Source organism: Delphinapterus leucas, chromosome 3 (assembly GCF_059928025.1).
Source record: "Delphinapterus leucas isolate spDelLeu-1000000601 "Yukka" chromosome 3, BTC_Dleu_Yukka2, whole genome shotgun sequence".
Classification (NCBI taxonomy): Eukaryota; Metazoa; Chordata; class Mammalia; order Artiodactyla; family Monodontidae; genus Delphinapterus; species Delphinapterus leucas.
In genome coordinates, this window is record NC_143131.1 from 58,130,068 (window position 1) to 58,155,699 (window position 25,632).

Here is a 25,632-nt window from a genome sequence, read left to right on the forward strand (position 1 = left end):
ACAAGTCCCAGAAAAGACTAACCCCAATCTATTTGGTACAAATTTTACAAGGGCCAACCCAAGGTATATCCAGCTTACTGTAGTTATTAGCTCACCTGGCAATTCAAGGTCAAGGGAAAATAGGATCAGGAAACAAAAAAGAAAATGGACTAGTAAAACAGAATAAAGCAACTGGGATAAAGACTTCTTTTCAAAACTCAAGCAGAGTCATTGTCCTTTGAAGGACAGGAGGTACCAAAAAACAGCAAGACAACAGGAATAAACCCCATATAAATCACTGGAGCATCCACTTTCTGTTTACAAGGAAAAAGCTCTAGTCCATCTTTTACTTTCTATTTTTATATTCATGAGAAACAAACAAGTAGATTATAAAATGAATTATGGATCTCAGCATTAACAGCTGAACAGATAAAGGAATTTAAATAAAAAATTATGATCACGATGAGATACCATTTCACACCTATTAGGATGGCTCTTATCCAAAAAATGGAAAATTACAAGTATTGGAGAGGATGTGGAGAAATTGGAAGCTTTGTGCATTGCTGATGGGAATGTAAAATGGTGCAGCCACTGTAGGAAACAGTTTGGCAGTTCTTCAAAAATTTATACATAAAATTACCATATGACCCAGCAATTCCACTTTTAGGTATATATCCAAAATAAATAAAAGTAGGGACTCAAACAGATATTTCTACACTAATGTTCATAGCAGCATTGTTCACAATAGCCAAGAGATAGAAACAACACTATGTTCATTACAAGACAGATGAATGGATAAACAAAACGTTTATCATACAATTCAGTCTTAAAAGGGAATGAAATTTTGATATGTGCTACAACACGGATGAACCTTGAAAACATTGCTAAGTAAAATAAGACAGACACAAAGGACAAATATTGTGTGATTACACTTATATGAAATTATCTAGAGTAGTCAAATTCGTAGAGCCAGAAACTAGAATATAGGTTACCAGAGGCAAAGGAGAGGGGATACTTATTGTTTGGTGGGTACAAAGTTTCTGTTTGGGATGGTGAAAATTTTTTGGAAATGAATAGTGGCGATGTTGTACAACATTATGAAAGTACTTAGTACCACTAAATTGAACACTTAAGAATGGTTAATATGACCAGTTTTATGCCACACATCTCTTACCACAATAAAAAAGAATATACTGTAAAACCTGTGAATATTTCTCCACAATATCGTACAAACATCACCACCAGCTGCTGCCACCTCCCCCAGAGTAGGTGTTCCATAACACAGAGTCAGGCGAAATGGGATCTGCTGAGGTTCACTGGATGCTCGGCTGGCCTAGAATCGTTTTCCTACACCAGGAACTGGGGGAAACGGGAGCTGCCCCTCGGCTTCTAAATCCCCTGGAATAGCTCTTGCACAACGCAGGGCTGTGGGGAAGGAGGGGCTGGGCTCACCACTGCCCCGCTCAGCTCCTCCTTAGTGAGCAAAGGTTTGGGTGGGGGGGAACTGACACCACCGCCTGGTCACCCACCCAGGATAGGTCTTCTGCACGGAGCTGGGCAGGTGGGAATTACTACCTGGCTGTCAAGCCCATGGCAACAGTCTTGCACAACATGGATCTGGGCAGGTGGGGGGCGGGGGCGGTACAGACATGCCTACCACTGTTCCTACTGAGTTTCTGCAGATTTTGTTGAATACACATTTCTGAAATTGTAAGTTCTGTGGTCAATCTCCAGAGATTTTAAATGGTTATCTTTGCTAGTTTTTACCAGTTTAATAAATGTCTCTCTGGGAGTGAGGTTGCACTGGGATCCTCACACCGCTGTTCTGGGAGCCCCCTCCTTCGCCACAGAGTTTTAACCATAATGGAAAGATGCCTGTTTTTGAATAGCAGCATTTTGTACAGGTCCCCTTGAAGGATACTCCTGGTAAGTTCATGTGTCGATTTTATACCCTTCTTACAGTATTCCAAGGAGAAGCAGAGATGATGGCCACATCCAATCTCAAGTCTGTCTAAAACCCTGCTGGAGGTGGTGCAGTGGTGGCCAAGTCCTTGGCTCAGAGAGCTAACAGTCTGAATAAGGAGAAACACCTGATTAGATAAATCTGAGATCAAAAGTGAAGTGTCCCTGCAGGAAGGTAAGAGGATTAGCATCTTGGAGGCACACAGAGCTTTTGGAAAGACAAGCCCTTTGAAATCCACAAAATCACCTGTGTTCTTCAGATAGGCACTCAGAGTGACTTCTGAAGGGATTAGACCTGTCTGCGGTGCTTGCTTCACAGAGATGCATCATCACATTTGATGAATGTTTATCGAATGTCCCCTGGGAGAGTGACATTGTCATTATCTGTTTCTAAGGCTCTGGATAACCTTGTTTCGATTTGTGCTTTCTCTTCCTGTAAAGATGTGGCTATTGCTGGGGATTTCATACTTCTTTTATGTTTAGTTGGTTTTTAAAGAGTGAGAAGAGGTAGCTGACTCAATGCTCTATACATGCAGTCTTGCAGAACCACAGCTGAGGGTATTAAATCATATTCTGACTTGGATAAACTGCCACTCAAAGTGAAGGTGTTTTCTTCACTAGGCTTGCTACAGGTTGGAAGGGAAACTGTCCTTCAACAGCGGCAAATGACACAGCCATCATGTCTGCAAGTCCAGAATGATTGATAGATTTTACCTCATCTATTCCCTCATCTCACACAGGTTGGAGACCAGTTTCATTATTACTACTTTCTAGAAGAAGAAATAAAATTATTTTCCGGCATGCTCAATGTGATGAATCGCTAAAACGAACGAAGTAACCCCTTTAGATTTCTCTTAATGTATCTCTCCATTTTCCTTCCAAAGGCCATTTGTTTATTAAGATCTGCCCAGTGAAGAGACTTGTAATGCATATTTCAAACATCAATTTAAAATGATTCTTCAGGTACGCTGCCAGAAACTAATAGCCCCCCCTTCACATTGCCTCTGTGATCTCCGGCATGTCCTTCCAAGTACCCTCCCCCTTTCCCCCTCCCTGCCCACGTGCATGCTGAATAGCAAGGATTTCTGGCTGCACTTATTGTTTGGGTCAAGTTCAGAGAGTGTTCTTGTGTTTCTTTCATCATCTAATAAAGATGGGGGGCAGAGGTCAGGGGAAGTACGTCTTGGAGATGAAGGGCAAATTGAGATCTTTGATTCAAAGACTGTGGCTCCATCACTTTCTCTTACATTGAAATGGTATTCATCCCACACTTCCTACTGCAAATCACTCTGGTACGACGTGACAATGCAGCAGATACACAAGGACTTTTCCCACATCACACTACAAACACAGACACCCTCTCCGGGGAACCTAAGAGAAACTTTTGGGCTTCCACTTCCCCTCGTTTGTTTGAAGGATCAAGAGAACACAGTTCCATTTTCAACAAAAATTAAAAAGGAAAATCATGAAAAGAGCCAACCTCCTTTTTTTTCTCTCTTAATATATTGTTGCATCCAGGGAAGAGGAAACAGTGAGCGCCACTGATACTGGGTCCCCAGAGACCCTGTAAGAGTCACTCCCCAGCTCTCAGATGAGCTCCTCTTTCTCCACTTGCAGAGCAAGTTCCTAATGGGGCTGGAAGTTACTCTTGGCTCAGGGCTGCTGTGCAAAAATGAAATGCCATGGTGCTTCAGGGGACCAGGCTGCGTTCGCACCTGGGATTTTACAAGGAGGACAGTGTTTAGCTTTAAGGCTTTGGAGATTTGGATAAGGAGATTTGAAAAACCGTGTTCCTGCCACCCTCCATAGGCCTGTAAGAACTCTGTGTTCCTTAAGGGCAGGGACAGACTCCTGCCACACATTTTTGTTTTTTATTTCTTCTTAAGGTACTTACTGTCTGTGGTGCCGTGGACCAATTCACTTTGGGACGCAAAATATGACAACATCTTGTTCATTCTGCAGTGTTGCAAAATAATGTGTGCACTGGATAAAATTTTCCAGATAACTGGACTGTCACCCTTTGAGAATTGAATAGTTTAAAATGAAAATGGATTTGGAGTACATTTAGTTAGTAAATATGGTAGAGAGGATGAACTGTTCTTTGACTGTGCAAGTCCGTTATCATGAACATGTATTATTTTACTGGCTGGATCAGAGATGTCCCCAGGGCCTGGGGAGATGAAAAGGACTCTTTGAGCCTCACCTTACAGTCTTGGAGTTCTAGCCTCCTTCCCTTGGTTTACTGAGTTCTAACTCTGTGTCCCTTTCTCTTCACTGCTGCCATTTCTTCCCAGGATCCGTGTAGTAAGGTTCACTGTCTTTTTCAGTCTCAACTATTTTCTTTTTCGCCAATCATAACCCAGAACAAAATTGAGAGAAACCAGATGGACTTACTTTTACGTATATTACTTGGAAAACAAGCTCTTGCCAAGAGAGTAAAGAGCGTGGGTTTTATGATAGCTATAAAAATCTAATTCATCCTTTCTGTCATTATGTGAGGAGATGGACTTTATATCAAGTGGCATTCTATTTTGTACTTAGAAAAATATGTGTTTATCTTGTTATTAAAATTAAAATTTGCTTTAAGCAGAACAAGTCGATGGGACCTCCAAAACAGATTTGGAACCATCCATTTCTAACTTCCTCTTTGCTACCTTTTAAATCCAGGCCAGTATTATCTTCTACAGACTATTAAAACTGCCTCTTACGCAGACACAGAGAATGGACTTGAGGACACGGGGAGGGGCAAGGGTAAGCTGGGACGAAGTGACAGAGTGGCATGGACATATATACACTACCAAATGTAAAATACATAGCTAGTGGGAAGCAGCCGCATAGCACAGGGAGATCAGCTCGGTGCTTTGTGACCACCTAGAGGAGTGGGACAGAGAGGGTGGGAGGGAGGGAGACGCAAGAGGGAGGAGATATGGGGATATATGTATATGTATAACTGATTCACTTTGTTATAAAGCAGAAACTAACACACCATTGTAAAGCAGTTATACTCCAATAAAGATGTTAAAAAAAAAAAACAGAATTAAATGTAAGACCTGAAACCATGAAACTTCTAGAAGAAAACATAAGAATAAAGCTCTTTGACATGGGCAAAAAAAGCCTGCCTCTTAATGGTCTCCCAGCATCATCCTGGCTTCCTTCCAACCCACCCTTCACACGACAGTCAGAATGAGCTTTAGAAAACGTAAATCTCATTATTTCACCCCCATGCTCAGTGGCTTGCCGTGTCAGCCTCACCTTGCACCACCTTCCCGCTCCTGCTGTGCTCTCCGCACTGTCCTTCTTTCCTCGGCCACGTCCCCATAAATCACAGACCTTTGCAGATGCTGTCTGCTCTGCCTGAAATGCTCTTGCCTTTGTTTTCTCCATGGCTGGGTCTTTCCATCCTTCAGCTCTCAAATTAAACGTCACTCCCTGACCACTCTAATTAAAGTAGATATTCAATATTATTGTCTATCTAGAGTAGAGGTGTGTGGATAGACATATGGGAGTGAACACAAAGTATGAAAGTCTTTGTATCACATGCTAACACCCATCAGATAGCATCCACCATGGATGAACATTAAATAGTGAGGCAGACAAGTGACCTTGCCAGTTGACTTCAGCCCTCTGTCAACAGCCACTCCAGTGCTGTAACAAAGAGCATATGAATGAAGTGGCCACAGTGGCAGAGATGGAGGCTACACATGAGCACAACAGCATGAATTGCATTTACCAAGGCTGATCTATCGCTGAATATACAACATACCAGCAATGAAGACTGATGCTGAGCTTGCAATATGGCACCATTGCTCAAGAAGACCAATTAGTCACTTGGTGAGAAGTTGACTATACCGAGTCCCTTTTGACTTGAAGAGCCAGTAGTTCTTTGCCTCAGGAATAGATGCACAGTACTTCAGGTGTAGGTTTGCCCTTTCTGCTGGTAGGACCTCAGCCAGCAGTACTTTGCAAGGGGTAGGGTTATGGAGTGTTTGTTCTATTGGCACAGAATCCTATATAATATCACATCAAACCATAGAATTCACGTTACAGTAAATGAGGTGAGAGATGGGCCTATGACCACAGGATCTATTGGTCATATCACATACACACCACCCAGAAGTGGTTAGCTCCCTAGAGCTCTTCTTGGAGAAGATACTCCACAAGGATGGGGTGTCATCCTCCAGTGCATTCATTGAATCAAAGACTTTTATATGGTCCTATGTCCTCAACAGGAAGAATGCCTGGGTCCAGGGATGAAGGGTGGAAGCAGGAGTGGCCCTACTTCCCTTCACTCATGTGACATGCTGGGAGACTTAGTATTTCTCGTCCCTGTGACACTGAGCTCTGCAAGGTTAGCAATTCTCCTCCTCAAAGAGGGTACACTTCCACCTGGGGCATAGCAAGAGAACCACTGAATGATAAGCCATGTCTGTCACCAGGGCACTTTTTATTCCTTGTTTCCAGGGACCAGCAGATAAGGAAAGGAGTCACCATCTTGGCAGAGGTAAACCACCTGATCAGCAGGAGAGAGTAAGGCTGTTGTTACACAAGGGGTCAGGGAAGAATGCGTACGGAACCCACTTAGGGTTCATTTGGCATTTCCTTCCCCACCTGTGACTGTAAATGAACAGGTACAGCAACTCCATTCTGAGAAGGACATCTGTCTTAGTATGTTTGGGCACAGACTGAGTGGCTTACCCAACAAACGTTGATTTCTCACAGTTCTGGAGGTTGGGAAGTCCAAGATGAGGTGCCAGCAGCTCGTGTGTCTGGTGAGGACCCTCCTCCTAGTTTGCAGATAGCCACCTTCTTGCTGTGTCCTTACATTGTAGAGAGAGAAGACTCTGATCTTAGCACTGATCCCATCATGGGGGTCCCATCCTTATGAATTTATCTAAACCTAATTATCTCCCAAGAGTCCTACCTCCAAATACCATCTCACTAGGGGTTAAGGCTTAAGGGGCGTGGCGGGTGGGGAGGACAAAGCCATTCAGTCCAGGGCAATATGATGACCAAGGCTCAGACCCTTTGGAGATGAGGGTCTGGGTCAAGCCACCTGGAAAGCCACTGAGCCTGGCAGAGAGGGATCTAGACAGGTAATGGAGGAAGGAGAAAATGAACATCAGTGTGTCTCCTAGACTAATGGCAGGGATGGGGCTGAAGTTTATCCACTACTCTCCCCTTTCTTAGCTCTCCCTCAGGGAGAGAGGCCCACTGGAATCCTGGAGAAGATATTCTGTGAGTGTACGTGAAGAAGTGGATTGGAGTGATGCAAGAGGTGGGCTGCGGCAGACGCAGAGATGAGTGACCCAGTCTCTCTTCAAAGACGGCCTTGTGCTAAGCTGTGGGCAATGCAGTCAGCAGACGCCTCCAGCCAGCAGCTCCCTGACCCCCTCAGGGTCTGGCCCTGCTGCAGGGTCACACCTTCCTGAGGTCACGCTCTTCCTGGACAGCTCACATCTGGAGACTGAGCAACGAGATCGAGTGTACAAGTCACCTGGCACAGTGCTTGGCAAATAACAGCATATAACGTTTAAAAGGGAGGCTTCCTGAGAAATGGACAGCTTCCCATGCTGACACAGCTTTGTGAGTGCTCTGGTGAAGAGAGAGAGCTGAGTGTTCAGTTTTCTGGCCAATTCACTGATGGTAATAATAATGGCTAAGTCTTACAAGGCATACACTGTGAGCCAGACACAGGAGTGTCTTCATATATTAACTCATTTAACCCACAAAACAATCTGGTGAGAAGGTGCTGTTCTGGGTCCCATTTTACAGATGAGGAGACTGAGGCACAGAGAGATACTCACAAATTCGTCTCAGGTCCCAAGACTGGAAGTGAGAGAGCTGGGCTTTGAATCCAGGAATCTGGCACCAGAATCTGTGCTCTTGCCCACGAGAACATACATTGTACAAAGAACTCGACGCAGAATAAAGTAATCCTGCCTCTAACCTCCCATTTCTCCATGACACCCTTCCAGAACTAATTTTTCTAAATAGGAGAGAAGAGGATGAGGAAGATGTCACCTGCCTGCTGCTGAGCTGAAGTTTATTAATCCTTTTTGAAGCCTTAAGGGAGGGAGACATCACCTGTGTCTCCCTGGGGCCAAGATGCCCACCAGTAGGAACTGCTCTGGAAGATCATCTGAGGGCAGGAGTAAGACATTGACAGTGGCAGCTTCCTTGCAAAATTTCAGGTATTCACAAATAATTAACTCAGTTTTTTCAACACGTCTTTATTTGCTTAAATTAACAAAATATAGGTTACATGCTATTTTCAGGTAAACTGCTTTTTCACTGAAGCAGAAAGCAATATTCACAACTTGGGTTGCTACACACTTTGAGTTTTATTTTTAAATAGCAAGCCAGAATTCTGTACAAAATCAACATTTGGTGTAATGTTGTCCAAATATGTGAAGGATTTTAAATGTTAGCTCTGTTACATTTTGTTCCAGCAAAGCAGACAAAGATCATAATTCAAAACACGATGTTAATATTTTATTAAATGTCCTCAGGGCTTAATAAATACAGTATGCACATTGGGTTGTCTCATGTAACTACTCATATACAAATATACCAGTTACCCTTCTGGGGTCATGGAAAGTCAGCCTCAGTCTCATGGCCAGTGGGGAGTCAAATTTTTAAAAAGAGAGAATGAGTTGAAAGGCAACAACAGGGGGTAATCATAGGCCGGAATAAGAAGGATAAAAGAAAAATATGCCAGTTGGCTGGGTCAGTTGGTTGGTTCGAAGACAGTGGTCAAAAGCCTGGAAAGCATTTGGTAGTGACCTATTTTCAGAGTGTCACAATGTGATGGATTTCATGCTATCCTGGTCCTGGGATTGCTGATGACCTTGGATGGTTTCCTCCCTTAATTCTCTTGAGGATGGCCTCATGGCTTCTCTTTCACACTTGCATCCTGGTTAATTAGCTCTAGGCAAGTTTGGCCAACCCTTCCCTTAGCTCTGCACTTAATGCATAGGGTGCCTTTTTTTTTTTTTTTTGCGGTACGCGGGCCTGTCACTGTTGTGGCCTCTCCCGTTGCGGAGCACAGGCTCCGGATGCGCAGGCTCAGCGGCCATGGCTCACGGGCCCAGCCGCTCCGCGGCACGTGGGATCTTCTCGGACCAGGGCACGAACCCGTGTCCCCTGCATCGGCAGGTGGACTCTCAACCACTGCGCCACCAGGGAAGCCCCCAAACTGGAACACTTTTGAGAGTTAAGGTGACACTCTTAGTAACTACCTGGGGACAACAGGTATAAGCCCGGGTTGTCCCAGGCCAACCAGGATGTTGGTTACATACAAAACCAAGGTTTTAGCCTTGGTTCTCAGAAGGTCAGTGCATATGAACCAGTGGGTTATATGTAATTAAGTCTCTCATATCCAGAGTCAAGAATGAAAAACAGGCTTTAGAATACATTCCATAACAATTTTTTATGACTTTTCCTAGACCCTTTTCTCTTCCTCCAAATGAAATTTTACTTGGAAGGCTAACACATAAAACAGATGGAATCTGAGCTGCTCTGAGTGAAGTGGGAGTATGGGTTGAGAGTTTTCCCTCCCCTGGCAGCTCTAGAAGGGCCTAAGAGGGACCGCTTGCTTCTCAGCACACAATGTGGAAACCAGCATTCTAGACCATGCTCTTTCCATCTCAACATTAACTTGTGCCTCAAACACCCCCACATGATTCGTTTTGGGTGGAAAAGTCTACAGCTTGCTATTCTAGATTTTCTAGTTCCTATTCCAGCTCTGCACACCCAGAACAAACTGGAAAGCTGCAGCCTTTGTAGCAGGTCCTCAACACCTTGCTGCTGAAAGAATGAATATGTAACAGGACCCTAGGGGGAGGCCTCACAGAACACTCTGCCAGCCTCTGAGGGATGTCGTCAGAGGCACTGATGAGCTGTATTAAAAATAATGGATGGAAGGCAAATTGCCCCTATGAAGATCTGGATGGATTCTTGGCCCAGAGTTGTGCTGGTAACCACAGAAAACCACACCCTTCCCTTCACCATCCCCTTTGCAGGTGCTCTGACCTTGGGGCATAGATGGCAGTAGCCAACACAAGCAGCTTTGGCACGCTGTAGTGGTGGTGAGGCTGGGCGAAGGAGGCTTAAGCAAGGCAGCGGGAGGAACGCATCAGGGATTGACAAAGCTCACATGTGACTGATGGGGACTAGATGAGGCTGATGGGGAAGCACCTTGGCCAAGAGAAAAAGCCAGCATCCCACAGGCAGAGATGGGCCAGATCGTCTAAAGAAATGTACTGGTAACTTTGGGAGGAGAAGAAGCAAATAATAAACAGTACCTAGCTCTACAAATACGAGTTGAAACTACCAAGGGACAGTTTTTACATAAACACAGACACAGTACCAGAGGGTCACTGCTTATGGTCAGGCACACATATGTGACATCCTGTCAGCACTGCTTTATTTGTCAGACGCCGGTGCCTAAGGGAAGCCTACCTGTGGGGCTCGACCCACCCTTTACAGTCACTACCACTCACTGGACTCACGATTCACACATCTAGGAAGAAATAATTAGTCACTGTAGGCTGGCTATGTATTTTTAAACATTAAGTGACCATAAGCAACACAGGCATCATTTCTAGTACAAAAAGTGTGTGTTTATACAGTTTGTGTGTGTGTGTGTGTTTCCTCTCGTGAGGCTCTTACAGAACAGGTAAAAACGTCTAAGTCAGCAGTATGATTTCAAGGTTTCCTGCTTTCTATCTTAATGAGTCTAAAGCCAGAAGCTGAAATATTTATGGAGTGCCTGGGAGGGGGTCTTGGGAGCCACTATTTTAGCCTAGTCAATCTTTCTCAACCCTGGCTGCACATAAGAGTCATCTGGGGCAACTTGGAAAATAACCAGTGCTAGAGCTCCACCCTAGACCAATTAAATCAGGACCTCAGGGGGGCAGGCCCCAGCATTGGTATTTTTTAAAAGGCTCCCTGAGATGATTCTAATGTTCAGGTAGCATTGAGAATACAGCCCAGAAAATCCTTTACCAGTGATTAGCCTATGGTTATTCTAATACTCTAAATAAGTTAGAGCTTAAATTTCAGGGAGAATTCCTCCCCCACACACACACCCAGCTCCAGCACTGAGGAGGAATCCACTGCTCATGGGGTGACAACTCTTCCTGCAGCTGCTTTATGAGGCATGAAGCCTCGAGCAAGGTCTTCAGGAGGTAGCCTGCAGGCGCTGAGCACTGTCGGGCTATCTGAGAATATGCTCCAAATGCCACATCTGATGAAGGCAGCAGAAGCCAAATGAGGCAGACCCAGGCAGGAATCTAAGCACTGCTGTTTTTTCCTTAGTCAAAACTATTCTTCTTCTCTTGAAATGTTATCTTATATCTGCAGCAACTACTTGAGAACGTCCTCTTCAATAACTCACCCTCCTGTGTCATTTCTGGCGTTTTTTGATTATTTAATATAGCAAATTTTAAATTATATACAACTATTCATATTTTCATCTATCTGGAAAAATATTATACCTTTTACACATTCAACTAAAGAGTCATTAATAAGGTAACATGTCAAGCACCATATTTTTGCAACTAGAAAGAAATTTACCGTATTAGTCAATGGAAGATATAATTTCTAAAAGCACCTCAGCATCAGCTTACAGTTAGATGTCTAGAAGAATATGTACAGTTTATTACACTGGAGATCCACGAAATAACATTGAAGAAGACCTTGCATGTGTGTTAAAAATCAAGGGCCCAATGAATGACCTGAGAAGCATTTACATGAGTGAGGACGTCCCTGCTCACTTAGTCTGAGCCATTTGTAAAGATTCGTGCCCTCCTCCGGCCTCCAGCAAATGAGAGCTCATGCGGAAAGCTGTACTTGCACAGCCTAGTGCTCATTTTCCAAGTGTAATTTTTAAACCGTCCACTTAGATCCCTAAAAGCACTGCTTGGTTTTCCATTTTCCTCTCCAGTAATTCTTTTAAACGCTCATCTCTGTGCTTGAAGTACAAGTAATCAGAAAAGGAGGGGCCCCGCCGAGCTCTCTGCAGGGCCCGGAGGAGGCCGGGACACTCGTCTCTGCGGGCAAACTCTCTCTCCCGGACGCCCTCGGGCCCGGGGCTGGCCCGGCTCTTCGGCTGGAGGTCCCCTTGCGGCGCGTCCTCCCCCGCCTGCGCCTCCGCCCTGGGGCCCGGGTCGGCCTTGGCGGACAGGTCCTGCGGCACGCAGAGCGGCGGGCTGCGGCGGCCGAGGCCCGGGCTGTCCCGCCCCGCCTCGCAAGAGTTGTCGTCGTCGTCCTCCTCGTGGCAGGAGCTGCCCCTGGCGCTCTCCGCGTCCGGCTGGAAGGCCGGGCCCTTGGCCCGGCGCCTCTGGGACAGGTCAAAGGGTTCCTCCTGCTGCAGGCTCCTCAGGCCCCCCGCCGTCTGCGCCCCGGCAACTCTCCCCCTTCCAAAACCTGCCGGAGCAAAGGCACGTTCAGGCCCCGGGAAACATTCAGGTCGCTGGGCGGAACCCAGGGCCGGTTAGTGTAGCTTGCTTTTGCATTTGAAAAACAGAGAAATCCCCAGGAAGGCTGTAGAGAGATGGGCCTTGTCACAGATGGAGTCTACATCGGTACGACTCCTTTCAGGGGAATTTGGCAACATGCAAGAAAAGCTTTAAAAATAAGCACACCTTTGACTCAGCAGTTACACCACTGAGAATTTAAACTATGAAAATAGTCTGGCAGGTGCACAAAATGTATATGTAAGGATGCTCATCACCACGCTTCTAATAGTGAGACTGTGAAAACAATTATCAATTTAACGACAGAGGTTTGTTTAAATAGTAATAGTACCTCCATACAATGAAGGTATTATGTGTGTAGAAGGTACTTCTATGTGTAGAAGATGTAGAGACCTATTACTGATCATAAAAGGTATTCTCTATATACTTTAAGTAAAAGAAATATATATTTAGCATATATATTATTTAGCATATATATTAATAGTGTAGATTCTATTTTATATATCAAAAAATATCTGGAAGGACATATGCCAAAATCTCAAAAATGATTAACTATGAGGTGATTTTTACATTTTCCTTTTCACTTCAAATATATTTCTTTTTATTTTAACAGTGAGCACACATTTTACCATAAGAAAAAAAATAAAACAATAATAGAGATATTTTCAACTTGAAAAAAACCCCAGATATTCCATTTGGGACCAAGGGGGCCACCCCATAACTGGGCCCCCTGAGCACAGACAGAGTAGGTAGGGAGGGCGCAGGAAGGTCCTCTGAGGAGCTCAAAAGCCCTTGTGTCCCACCACAAGGGTCCTTGCTGTTGGGCACAGTGATGTAAGAGGGTCTCATTTTTAGTTTCAGTTTGAAGGCCCTTGTAGGGATGGACTTTTCAGCAGCCAACAGGCATGTGGTAGGGCTCCACCTGATTTGATCTTGGAGGTGTCTGCCCATGGTAAGCCAGCAGCCAGGCCCTGAGGACCAGGTGGGGAGGACTGAAGAGAGGGATAGGAGGGAGGGGACTGGGGTGCGGCCAGACCCTGCTGCACAGGGGGAAGCAGGCTTCTGGGGTGGGGATGCACAAAGGAAGCCGAGGTCCAATGCTGCCTGCTTTATGGTGTGGTCAGGCGATGAAGCTGTCTGTAGCTTTAATCTTGTCAGGGGCACAGGGAGGATCTTTTTAATCTGGGTCTTGATTTTTGAGCCATTTCAAAACCTAGAGTGAAGAAATGCTAACACCTTTTGTAGTTGAAAACATTAAAATTGTTGAAAGTCTGTTAAAAACTTTCAAAGCAACTCTCTGATATATGGTGATGCTCTTGATTTGTCCAGAAGAATGACAGTCTTTAGTTTGCCTGTTAGGATATGAGTATCCATATGGGGTACGTCCTGGTGACCAAGTCAGGTTTTCAGACGGAGGACTGTCTCCTCATCACCTCCTATGTCTCTAGCCCTGGTGACTGAGCATACTTCACCTATTCTGGAAGAATCCAGGCCTAGCTTGGGAAGTAGCTCAGGCAACCAGAGATGCAAAGAATGATTCAGAAAAAGAACATTCTCAGGGAAATAAAGTGCTTTTGTTTTTTAACCAGAACTTTTTCAGGGCTTTTGTACAAACTCCAGGCCTTGTTTTATGATGATCACAGTTTCCTCTCAACCAGGAGTCACCATAAACTCAGCGGGTGTTTGAGAAATCTGAAAGCTACCATCATTTTGTTTCATGCTGGGTGTGCACGCGTGCATCCTATTCATGAATACGGGTGCCTAGTTGACCACCTCTTTTGTAGGGGTGGGAGAAGCAGCAAACGTGAACAACCCCCCCCCCATGTTTTTACCCAGTGCAGTAAGCACTGGCTTGAGCCAGAAATTCTTGAGTTAGAATCTCAGTTCTGCCTTCAGGCTTGCTGTTTGACCTTGAGCAGTTTATGTAACACCTCTTGGCCTTGGTCTCCATTTACATAAAATGAGAATTACACAGCCTACTTTGTGGAATATTGGGGACGAGCAATAAAATCTAAGTGCATCACCCTGTGCTTGGATCATATGTGAATCAGAACATATCAGCCAGTTAGCATGATATTGTAAGTTACATATATGTGTGCCTTCTCTCCCCACACACAGACCTCCCAGAGGGCGAATGAAGATAGTCTCATTCCCCTCGTATCTGCCATGGCATATAGCACACTGCATTGGACAGAGAGCATTTACTGCCCATTTATTGAAGGACAACCTACTGAACCCAGTACATGTGGAACATAAACTCCTCACTGCTAAGGAAGGGACCGAGAAGATGAAGGAGGCAGAAACTTTCATCAGTTCAGTTAGGGCTCAGCTAGGGAGACTCACTACTCTGCCTATGGGCCAATCAGCCCTACCAAGCAGGAAAACGGTCCTTGCGAGTTTCTGGTTGTGAACAGATAGACGAGACCTAGCCTGCTACAGACACACTTCTGCTGACAGCAGAACTTGCAGACCTGCCCCTTAACGGCAGTGCGATAAAGACGATACAATAAGGCTTTAGAGTCAGAAAGGTCTGTGTTCAAATTCTTGGTCTGCTACTTTACAGTTGAGCAAGTTAATATTTCAAAGCCTCATAACAGAAGTTCCTCCACCCTGGAGTTACTATAAAGATTCACAGAGACCAAGCACCTGCTGCAGGGTCTGGAAAAAAGAACTAATAGTGGTACCGAGTGGCATCATTATGATATTCTAATCTACCTCCTAAAATTCACTTTTACTTACTACCTTCAGATACCAGCTTTACGTGTGTTACAGCAACACTGCCAACCTGCTCCCGCTACTCTGCTGTGGTCTTGAGAATTATGCTCCCTTTTATGACAGTAAGAATAACTCCCCAAAGTAAAGCTCCCTAAAGACAAGTTCAGCTCCCATTTGTTCCTCACTGGCCTGGAAGGGTGATTACCTTGAGAGTGGAGGCCCCGCTCCATGACCCCATGCTTCACTTTCATGTGGCGTGTCAGGTTCCCCTTCAGGGTGAACTTGCTGGGGCAGTAGAGGCACTTGAAGGGTTTGCTGTCAGAGTGCAGGTGCATGTGGCCCATTAGGTTGTGCATCCGGTTGAATTCCTTCCCACACAGCTGTGAAGACAGTGACGAAGAGAACACAGGTTACTCAAAGGCGGGGACCCTGCCCAGGTGACCACACCCAGGCCTGTGTGAGGACGGATGTGTCGCTACTTTGTCTGGATCTTGGCATTTTTAAGCTGCTTCCAAAGAAACTGTCCCCATGGAAGTCAAGGAGGGGCTGGATCGAGCCCAGGCTCAGAGGTAGAACAGGTAGGGTTGGGTTCACGAGATTTTACTCCTGTTGTATTGGGATTTTTAAACTCAAGGTAAAAATTGCAAAGCTATTAAAGCTTCTTTTGAACGCAACCTTTTGGAAAGGAGAAAAGCTACTCTGAAAGCAATTGCTCAAAGTGTGCTTCACTTGAATGATAAGGATACGGTGACTTGTTTAATATTTATGGAGTGTTTACAATATGGAAGGCACTGTCCCAAGTCTGCCATGGAATATCTCATTTAACCCACATCAGTCCTATGAGATGGGTGCTGTTCTCATCCCTATTTTACAGATGGACAAACTGAGGGATTAAGAGTAAAGACTGGCCAAGGCTCACAGCTGGAGCTGGGATAATAAACTCAGGTCCTCAGACACCAGAGGCCACACCGTCAATCACCACATCATACTGTGTCCCCCCAGTATAACTCTTCTGTTAGGCTGTATCAGGCAATGCTTTTCTAATTTTTCAATTTGCTAACTTTGGGGATGGATTTCAGAGTTAAAAGGAAGGAGTGTGTCTTTTCTCTGGGTAGAGATCTGAAGTACTGAAAATATCATCCTAGGTATACAAAAAGCAAACATATTTTATTCACTTTTTAAAATTTCTATTTCCATCAAATTGCAAATACATGATGGACCACAGCAGTTCTCCAGCTCCTTTGGGAAGAACAGAACTGCCTTTTCAAAGGCAATGTGTGCAGATGCAGATGGCGTAAGACAGAAGCAGTTGTTCTGGGGTGCTTTCCTTGCTTTTCTTGTCCCCAAGCTTCAGCACAGCAGGGTTTGGAAGCTCCAGCCCTTCCTTGACTGTGCTGTGAGGAGTGCAAAGAAGGATTCTGCGTCTGTGCTGGGACCAGAGCATTAAGGGAGGAACATTCTCCTTCCCTTTTCCCTTCCCACCCTCAGAGGCCCATGTCGTGAGGGTAGTGATATGAAGCAAGAGGTGCCCAGAGAGAGGATGCGGGGTACGGCATCCTCCGAAGCTGACACCGGTCTTCCTTTCTCACCGAGAGATGTTTTCAGGGCCATTGTGGAGGTTCTGGGGTGAACTTTTATTAATGAAGACAGTGTTTTCTTCAGGTGGCTATGGAGGTGAGAGCTGAGCTGGCCTTGGAAGAATGGGTACACCTAACAACTGTGACCTTGGGAGATTAGCCTAAAAGAATGTGGGGCAGGAAGAGGAAGCCATCCTGGGATTACAGATTTGTCACAGATAATCCATGCATGAATAATAAACGGTTGGTTCTGTATTTTTAAATGATTCCTATTTGGGGGTTTTACGTACTTTTTTCCTTTTTACTTCCTTACTAGCGAGAATGAACTCAGCATACTGGTACCCCACACTCAGTATTCAGAGCGCCCCTCACCACATTCATTTGGAAAAGGTGACCCAAGAGGGGAAAAGCTGAGAGAGTGGGTCTAATTTAGGGGAAAGTATGGATACATGCTTTCTCTTTATTCTCAACCGAGACAATTTATAAAGATATATCAGCCTGTGGCTCAGTTTTGCCCATGTGTGAGAGTTCTCTTTATTAGCTTAGTTTATCCAGTTCTCCATCCTGGCTAAGAAAAAAAAAATTGAATCTAGAGCTTCTACATTAGGTATTTCCAGTCATGGGTCATTCTAGAACAGATATATCTCATTTGGTTCATGGGACAGTTCTGATTGTTTGGGGCAATGCTGCTGCTGGACTTGCTGAGCTGAACTGTCCTTCATTAGACTGCAGCATCTCTGAAGGCTCTGCCTGCCTTTTGGTTATAATCCCTGCCTAGCACCAGGCTTGACACATGATAGTTCCTTAGTAAGCCTCTGTTGAGTGAGTGAAGGGGTGAGGCACATTGCAGCAGAAGATCTGAAAACAGCCAAAGCCATGGGTAGTTAAGCACAAGGCATGTAGGTGGAGGGGAGATAGAGATTGGAAGGTCAATTAGGCCACTGCAGTAGTCCAAGCCTGGATGGGTCTCATGGTCCTATAGGCCAGACGGAGAGAACTGAAGGAAGAAATGGGTTCCTCTTTCCTTCAATGACTTCCATGGAGGGTGATATTCCACTTTTACTTATCATCTGTGGTTGCTGAAGTATTAGAAGCTGGACTGGTCTGAATGGGTTTTATAAAGGAGAAGAAATTTTAGTCTAACCTTGAAGAATATGTGGCATGCCTTTTGTTTTTGTTTTGACACAAGAATAAAGTCTCCTCATTAAATATTCAGACACTTCAATCAACTTTAAACTACAGGCACAGTAACTATTACTATTGTGACAATGATCCACTGCTTGTTGCTGCTGCAACTGCTGTAACTCCGGGGTTAGAGCAGATCCTGTAATTCACCTGCCTGAGGTCGCAGCTCCCTTCCCCCGTCACCCTACCTCCACCCAACACACATGTGCACACATAAAGAGGGCTACTGCTGGGTATTTTCCAGATTCTTCCGCAGCCTCAGAAAAGCAACCTTTTATGATCATCATAGCTGAGTGTGTGTTTTCTACTCTAATGCTTTTCTGGATCAATTCATTCAGTACTGAGCTTCCTGGGACATTTTAGTGGTATATGGGGACATTAGGATGTTTTATCATTTTAATAAATGATATTGTCTCCTGAAGTCAAGGCCTACAGCCTCAGGGAAGAAGATGCACTGTGGAACGTGGCTGATCAGCTATATTATCTGATGTGTGATTGGTAAAGAAGACTAATTTTGTTGCTGTGGATAAAATTTAATTTTTATATACCAGAGTTACCCTTCATGGTTTATGATAGCCTACTGATAGCCAATGGAGAGCTTTCCCAGGGCTAAGCAATAATGTGTCAACTCTGAAAGATGTTTAGGGCACTAAAAGTTGTCCCAGGTAGTATTCAGAAACATAAGAACTACCTTCCTCTTCTCTGAGGCCAACCCCAGTATCAAGCACAGGGCTACACACGTAGTAACACTTAATGAATATCTAAGTATATGGTTAGGAAATAAACAACCAAGTCAGGAAAAATATCACGTCCTTATGCAAAAATTCCACAAAGCAGCCATCGCCAACTCTCTCTCGTGCCCCCTTTAAAGCTATACACATTAGTTTGCAAACCAAAATCCTCAGTGGCAGAAGGACAGAAACAATTAACTCAGGACCTGAAGTACTTGGACACCACTCACATCTCAGCGGTTGGGACCCTTAGCTTCTTCCTCTCAGCCTCTGACCCTTCCACAAAGCCCTTCGGTCCTTATCCAGAACACCTGGCCTCTTCATCCTTCTCAGAGGACTGTCCTCACATAACTATACACAAATGAATGGATATATTTTGTGTCTGTGAAATTTGGAGAGGTCTCTCAGTCACCATGAGTGAAGAGGGGCCACAGAAGGAGGATTGGGGCAATTAAAGATGGCATCCTCAGGTGGGGTTTGAGTGTGAGTGAGCTCTAAGCAGAATCCTTGTAGTAGAGGAGAGGAACGGGAAGGAAGAAAAGTTGGGAGGGAGCATCAAAACTCTAGTTTCCTCTCCTGGGAAAAGCTGTCATCTACAAGGCCCGCTTTCATCATGAGACATGAGGCTAAGAGCTTGCCCAAGTCAAGACTTGCTGAATCACCTGCTGCCAAGGTCTGTGGAGATTAAAGGCACGGTATTGGTACAGGAAGCTGCTGAAGTGATAAGGAGTCAGATGTCATCTTGCAGGTGGTCATCTCAACCAGTCCAGCCCTTTTGAACTCTCAGTTGCTCTAACGAGCAGTATTAGTGTGCTTCTGACATTAAATATCAGTTTTTCCACCAATACCCACTTTTATACCTACTTTTAAAGAGAGAGGTGGAAGTCTGTTGCTTACTTCCCTGGTGGCACAGTGGTTAAGAATATGCCTGCCAATGCAGGGGACCCGGGATTGACCCCTGGTCCGGGAAGATCCCACATGCCGCGGAGCAACTAAGCCCATGTGCCACAACTACTGAGCCTGTACTCTAGAGTTCGCAAGCCACAACTACTGAGCCCGTGCGCCACAATTACTGAAGCCCCTGTGCCTAGAGCCTGTGCTCCGCAACGAGAAGCCACCGCAATGAGAAGCCCGTGCACCACAACAAAGAGTAGCCCCTGCTTACCATAACTAAAGAAAGCCCACACACAGCAACAAAGACCCAATGCAGCCCAAAATAAATAAATAAATAGAGAGAGAGAGAGAGATGGACCTCAAAATGTAATAGAAAATTGGAACAAATGTTTTGAACTGTCCTTTAAAAATGGGTTGCATGGATCATTAGGCTTTGAGATGGCAGAACAGAGAGGCAGTGGTGAAACCCCAGAGGGATACAGAACTTGCTCCATTTTCTCTTCTGTAAAATGTCGATGATAATCTTAGTTTCCCATGAAGGCTTTTTTTCAAAAAAATAAATTGATTTATTTTATTTATTTATTTCTGGCTGCATTGGGTCTTCCCATTGCTGTACACGGGCTTTCTCTAGTTTCAGTGAGAGGGGGCTACTCTTCATTGCGGTGCGTGGGCTTCTCACTGCAGTGGCTTCTCTTGTTGTGGAGCACAGGCTCTAGGCACGCGGGCTTCAGTAGTTGTGGCTCGTGGGCTCTAGAGCACAGGCTCAGTAGTTGTGGCTCATGGGCTTAGTTGCTCCGCGGCATGTGGGATCTTCCCGGACCAGGGCTCGATCCCGTGTCCCCTGCATTGGCAGACGGATTCTTAACCACTGAGCCACCAGGGAAGCCCCTCCCATGAAGGTTTTTGATTCAGGTAAAGGGATTGGTAAATAGCGAGAGCTCAATAAATACTAGCTCTTATTACTGTCATTATCATGTACATTTTACATTCTAGAAATGGTAAGTTCTTTGTGGATAAGGGTACTGTCTTTTTAAACCAAATTATGTGGAAGGAATATTAAGGAAGGACCTCAATATTAAGGTATTGAGTAAATACCTGCCAGGTTACTTGAGGCATAAGAGAAATGTAAGCAGGTGTGGCTGAGGCAGCCCTGGGAATGTGGATGGAAAGAGAAGATTCATCCTAGATTGCAGGCTTTGGAGAGCCTATTATCTGGCTCTCTGATCCTCCGTCAGCCCTTTAAACAGCCGGCAGAGGCCCTGTCCCCTCATCTTCATAGAAGCTCCTAATTCTGTCCTCCTGACGCCCCTTCCCTCCCGAGTCCAGGCAACTTCCCGTGAGTCCCAGAGACAGCGCTGACAGCCAGAGTCACAGAGAAGTCGCTGTGCACAGAGGCAGAGTGATGGCAGTGGGCAACCACTGGGCTGGGGCCAGAGGCCCACAAAGCCAAAAAGAGGCACACTACTGAGACTGCGACGCACCAGGAAGCCTGTGTTTCCCTATTCTGAGAGGAAAGGTCAAAGAGCTGCAGCCTGCAGCCTCGGAGAATGGCCTCCGCTAAACTGCCCTTCCCTTACATCCTTCTCTCTCTCTCTCTCTTTTAATAAGAAGGGTGTTCCTTTCCTCAAAGGGAGAGAGAGGGAGGGAGGGAGAGAGAGACTGTAAACTGTCCAAAAGGACCGTGAGAAAACAGGAAGCTTTGAAAAGTACAAGAGAAAGCAAGATGAAATCTATTTGCAGGCGGGCCCCTGGGGACATGCGGGGCATTGTTGAGCAGGCAGTTCATACAGCTATATCCTTCCTTCTGCTGAGGAGGGCTTTGCTGCCAAAAGGCTGCTATCTGGTCACTGCCTTAACCCCCTCGATGCCAGCCTGAGAACCCTGATCCCAAGCACTGGGCCCCTGTAAGTCCCCACTGGGTTTCTCCCCCGATGGAGCATCCAAGAGCTGGAGGGGGAGATGGAGCCAGTTTGGCGGAGGCGGCGGGGACCCTTTTCAGGGAGACCTCATCCTTTTCTATGTGTTCTTGCCTCAGCCTTCAGCCCTCTGCTTTAGGCCAGGCTGCAGATGACCTGGTGATTCATAACATCGGCAGCTCCCGGCTTCACCCATCTCAAAGGAGAATTTGTCCCGGAAATTCTGGATGACTGCTTTTCCTGGACAGGTTTCCCAAAGACAGCAGCTGGTTCTTTGCTATTATGGAGTGTGGCTGCTACGAGGAGAGCATCCAAGTCAACCCCTGCGTGCTTGCACAGAATCTGGGAAGCGTATTTCTGAAACGTGGCTTAAGTCTACAGGCGCAGGTCTCTGGAGAACCTCCAGCTGGCTCCAAGAAGCAAGGAGTCCAGAAGTCGAGCCAATAGCAAAAGAACCCAGAAGGGCAGTATTTTTTTTATAAGAAGAAAAAAAACCAGAAACCTTTCCTCCTCGAATTTTCCATCCTATTGTTAATGCCTAATCCCGCAGTAAGCGAATGTTTCTGTTTGCTGTGGACAGCTGTTTCCACTGAGCCAGGGCCAGAGAGAACCAGTTCATGTGGCCACAGCGGGAGGGATTTATGTTAGGAAGAATTTTTAGTGGTGAGAATCCCAGGAAATTAGAATCTGTTACTTAAAGAGTCTCCCTTTTTTTTTTTTGGCAAGTTTTGGGGTAAAGGAGATGGAGCCAACTCTTGGAATATGGCTGGAGCAAGGTCTGCCTCTTTTTTCCAGCCATGTCGGTCCCATAAATGGAATAACCCTTCCCCGTTACCGCAATAGAGCTCAGGTTTAGTTGTCTGGGCCCGTTCTCCAGCATCACTGTGTAGCCAGCCATCCACTCTTCTCTGAGGGCTGTGAACTGCATGGTGATGGGCAAATGGCCCTCTGTTCCTCTCCCAACTCTCAGACCCCAGCAACCCCTACCCAGGGCCAGATTTCCAAGGATACAGCACAACGTGAGAAAGAAGCAAAGTCCACAGGACACCATCTGGAGATGGCCTATCCCACAGTGGGACCTGGAGCTAGTTTATAAATACACAGGGCCCCATTACATACTCTGCAAATTCAGACATGCTCTGAAATTCCTTTGAAATGAAGAAGGGCGATGGTATGAAGAGGACACCAAGCAGGTGGCACTGTGCAAGGAGACGGGGACGAAGAGAGGAAGAACCTGGCAGTATGTTCTGGCACTCGCCAGGGGACAGAGGCTCTTGATCGAGGTGACTGACACCTGTTCTTATTTCAGGAATGTCTAAGAATGGAGAAGGGCCACCTAAGTTTGACAAACATACACTTTAACATCCAGTTCTTTTTGTTCAAATGATACATACTGCCTTCTAGGCAGCCTCTGACCTCCCGTGGTCTCCTGAGAGAACCTGCTCATCAGGAAGAAATGACCTGTGCAGGTGACCAGTCCAATTCCTGTGCCAGGCCCAACTCCCACTGGAGAGTTAAACTATTCTATCACAGCTGGCATTTCATGCTACAAGCCCCTCTCTTATGGGGTTTGATGGTGTGACCAGATATCTGGAGCCTTTATCCACCCTCAAGGAGACGTCAGATTGAGTTTCTGAACTGTATAGTTGACCAGCAGACACCCTTTGAACCATGTGTGGTGCGCTGTCATTGGGGTGAAGGGAGGCCTGGCATCATTGGGCCCATCATGTCCCATCATGTCCCGTCTCTATGCACTGGTACCAGAGAGAACACTCTAAATCCTCAAGGACCACTTGGTCCCAGATCCTCCAGGCCCCTCTGAGGCCCTTGAGGTAGAGAAACAGAACTGCCTCGGTGCCCCCAAATCACACACAGCTGGCAAGCCCTTTTCCTGCACTGGCTCTGCCCTGACGTATCCCTCTGTTTCAGGGATGTTTTCTGCCTGGTTTAACCACTACTGCTGGCTCTGAATTGGTGAGGTGGAGGAGGGAGCTGGCTGGTCTGGATGGACGTGGATTTTGGGGGGACTACGAACTATGTAATGGCTCCTGAGTATTTTAACGACTTTATGTGCCCCACCACCAGCTCATAAAAATACAGTTCATGCTCGAAGCCCAAGAGTAAACTCAACACAAGGAATGAAGAGGGACGATGAGCCGCTGACAAGCACCTCTACTGTAGGAGACAGTAAATCCCTGGCAGGCGGGAACAGCTCTGTAAAAAGTGAAGTGTTCAAGGGACTCAGCGAGGCGGAAGGGAAACCAAAGGCGTGTCTAAAGGGAGACAGAAGAGCTGGTCTGTAGAGTCCACAGGGTCCCGCAGTCAGGCCTGGCTTGACGGGTATGTGGCCTATGTGGTCACACAAGGCCCTGAACTCAGAAGTGTCCCGGGTTTGGTGTTTACGCTCTGCTTTCATCATCTTGAAATTCTGCATAGCATCTGAACAAGGGGGCCCAGTGTTCATTTTCCACCAGGCCCTGCAAATTACGTACACCATCCTGCATGCAGCTTCCTCCCCCTTCAGCTCAGATCACTCAAGATGGACATAAATTGACTTTCAAACCACTGGGAACTTGAAGGAAAGGAGGGGAAACACAAGTGGGTGGCAGGAAAAGGGCTGGAGGGAGACCCCTCCCTCCCCCACCTCCGGAGAATGCCCACACAGGTCTAGGGAAGCTCTGGCTCCTGACCCCTCTCACCCCGTCCAGGAGTGGCCAGCACAGGAAAGAAGTCAGCTTCACAGGGGGTTCCTTCAAGTGGGGGGACATGCTGCTGAGGGATTAAGGCAGGAACAGCCCCTGGAAGCAGGGAACCCTACTCCAGGAACAGGGATTGACAAAGAATATCATTTGGACCCCATCAGACACGCAGGACAGAGAGAAGGCAAATCCATTTCAAACAGAAAGGCTCTAACGATATCTGAACGTGGCGATTTCCCTCTGCTTCCCCCTCAGCCCTCTCCTGTGACTGAGGTGTCACTTGCCAGTACCTTCCTTGAATTAAACTGCCCAATCCTGAGCAAGATTCCTTCTCATCTTAGAAGTGGAGGAGAGAAACAATGAGGGGAGGGGAGCCAGCCTGGGAAGCCTAAGCATTTCTGCGTCGTACCCGTCAGCGCCTTGGGCTTTACACATCTCCAGCTCACACTTTACCTTAGCGCATGAAATAAAAACCCCACCAAGTTAATGTGACACAGAGATTGTAACGAAGATGCTCCATCATATTCAGGAATAAACGAGAAGCACCTCAGTTGTTCCTCTGCCCACGCAAGCATCTCTGAGGTCACCTGAGGGGCTAGCCTTGGAATCTCTTCCATCCCCTCCGGGAGACCTGCCTTTAAATTACAGTGCTCAGTCCAAGTGTGCGGAGGGCAGGAGCGGTGGGGGGGGGGGGGGGGGCGGGGAGTGGGAAGGAAGGGGACAGTGCTGGAAGCTTCTCTGACTCCTCTCTGTGTTCTACTCACTGGCTTGTAAGGGGAAGAGGGCTACACCTGACTGCTGCTTTCTAGAGCACCAGCTCTCACACCGCCTTCATCTTTTAACGACCTCATTCCCCAAATGGGCCTTCCACCCTCAGCGCTCCCTGCACTGGCTGTCTCCATGCCCTGTGCACCGATTACACAGCGAGACACACAGGGCAGCTCCTAGGGCTCAGCTCAGCACAGCTGCGGTGGAGAGAGGCACACAGCAGCAGACAGGCCTGGGCTTGGCCGCAGACCTCTCTGAGCCGCAGAGGTCCCTCTGATGAGACTGAGTAGAAGGTTCCCTGGAGATTCTTCCTGCGCACCTGCACAGCCCCTCTGAGCCCTCCCTCTCCATGCTCCTCCCGGGCAGCCGCCCACCTTGCATTTGAAGGGCTTCACATCCGAGTGGACGATCATGTGCGCCTTGAGGGTCTGTTTCTGCACGAAACTCTTGTAGCACAGGTGACACTGGTAGGCGCGGATGTTGGTGTGGATTAGCACGTGTCTCTTCATGTTGGCCAGCAGAGTGAACTCCCGCCCGCAGATCCCGCATTTGTGCTCCTTCACGCCCTGGGAGGGGTCAAGACGCAAAAGAACCGTGGTTAGCAGGTAGCAGACTTTCATCAGGACAGTAGTCTTTGCTTTTCTCTCTGCCACATAAATCCACGAAGGATTTGGTGAAAGATGTTGAGTTCCAAATGGTGTGCCTGTAGCCTTGTTAAACCACTATTT

The 25,632-nt window shown here is 46.4% G+C and overlaps 1 protein-coding gene across 1 annotated transcript in view; it reads right to left on the bottom strand.

Moving 5' to 3' along the window:
• Nucleotides 1-8,152: 8,152 nt before the first annotated feature.
• Nucleotides 8,153-25,632, bottom strand: part of ZNF366 (zinc finger protein 366) — a 65,868-nt gene continuing 48,388 nt past the window's right edge. Inside the window, exons 3-5 of the mRNA XM_022595437.2 lie at nucleotides 25,279-25,470; nucleotides 15,340-15,514; nucleotides 8,153-12,369 (exon numbers count right to left, since the gene is read on the bottom strand). Of these exons, the coding sequence (XP_022451145.2) occupies nucleotides 11,843-12,369; nucleotides 15,340-15,514; nucleotides 25,279-25,470 (894 nt within the window). The 3' untranslated portion in view covers nucleotides 8,153-11,842. The remainder of the gene's footprint in view (nucleotides 12,370-15,339; nucleotides 15,515-25,278; nucleotides 25,471-25,632) is intronic.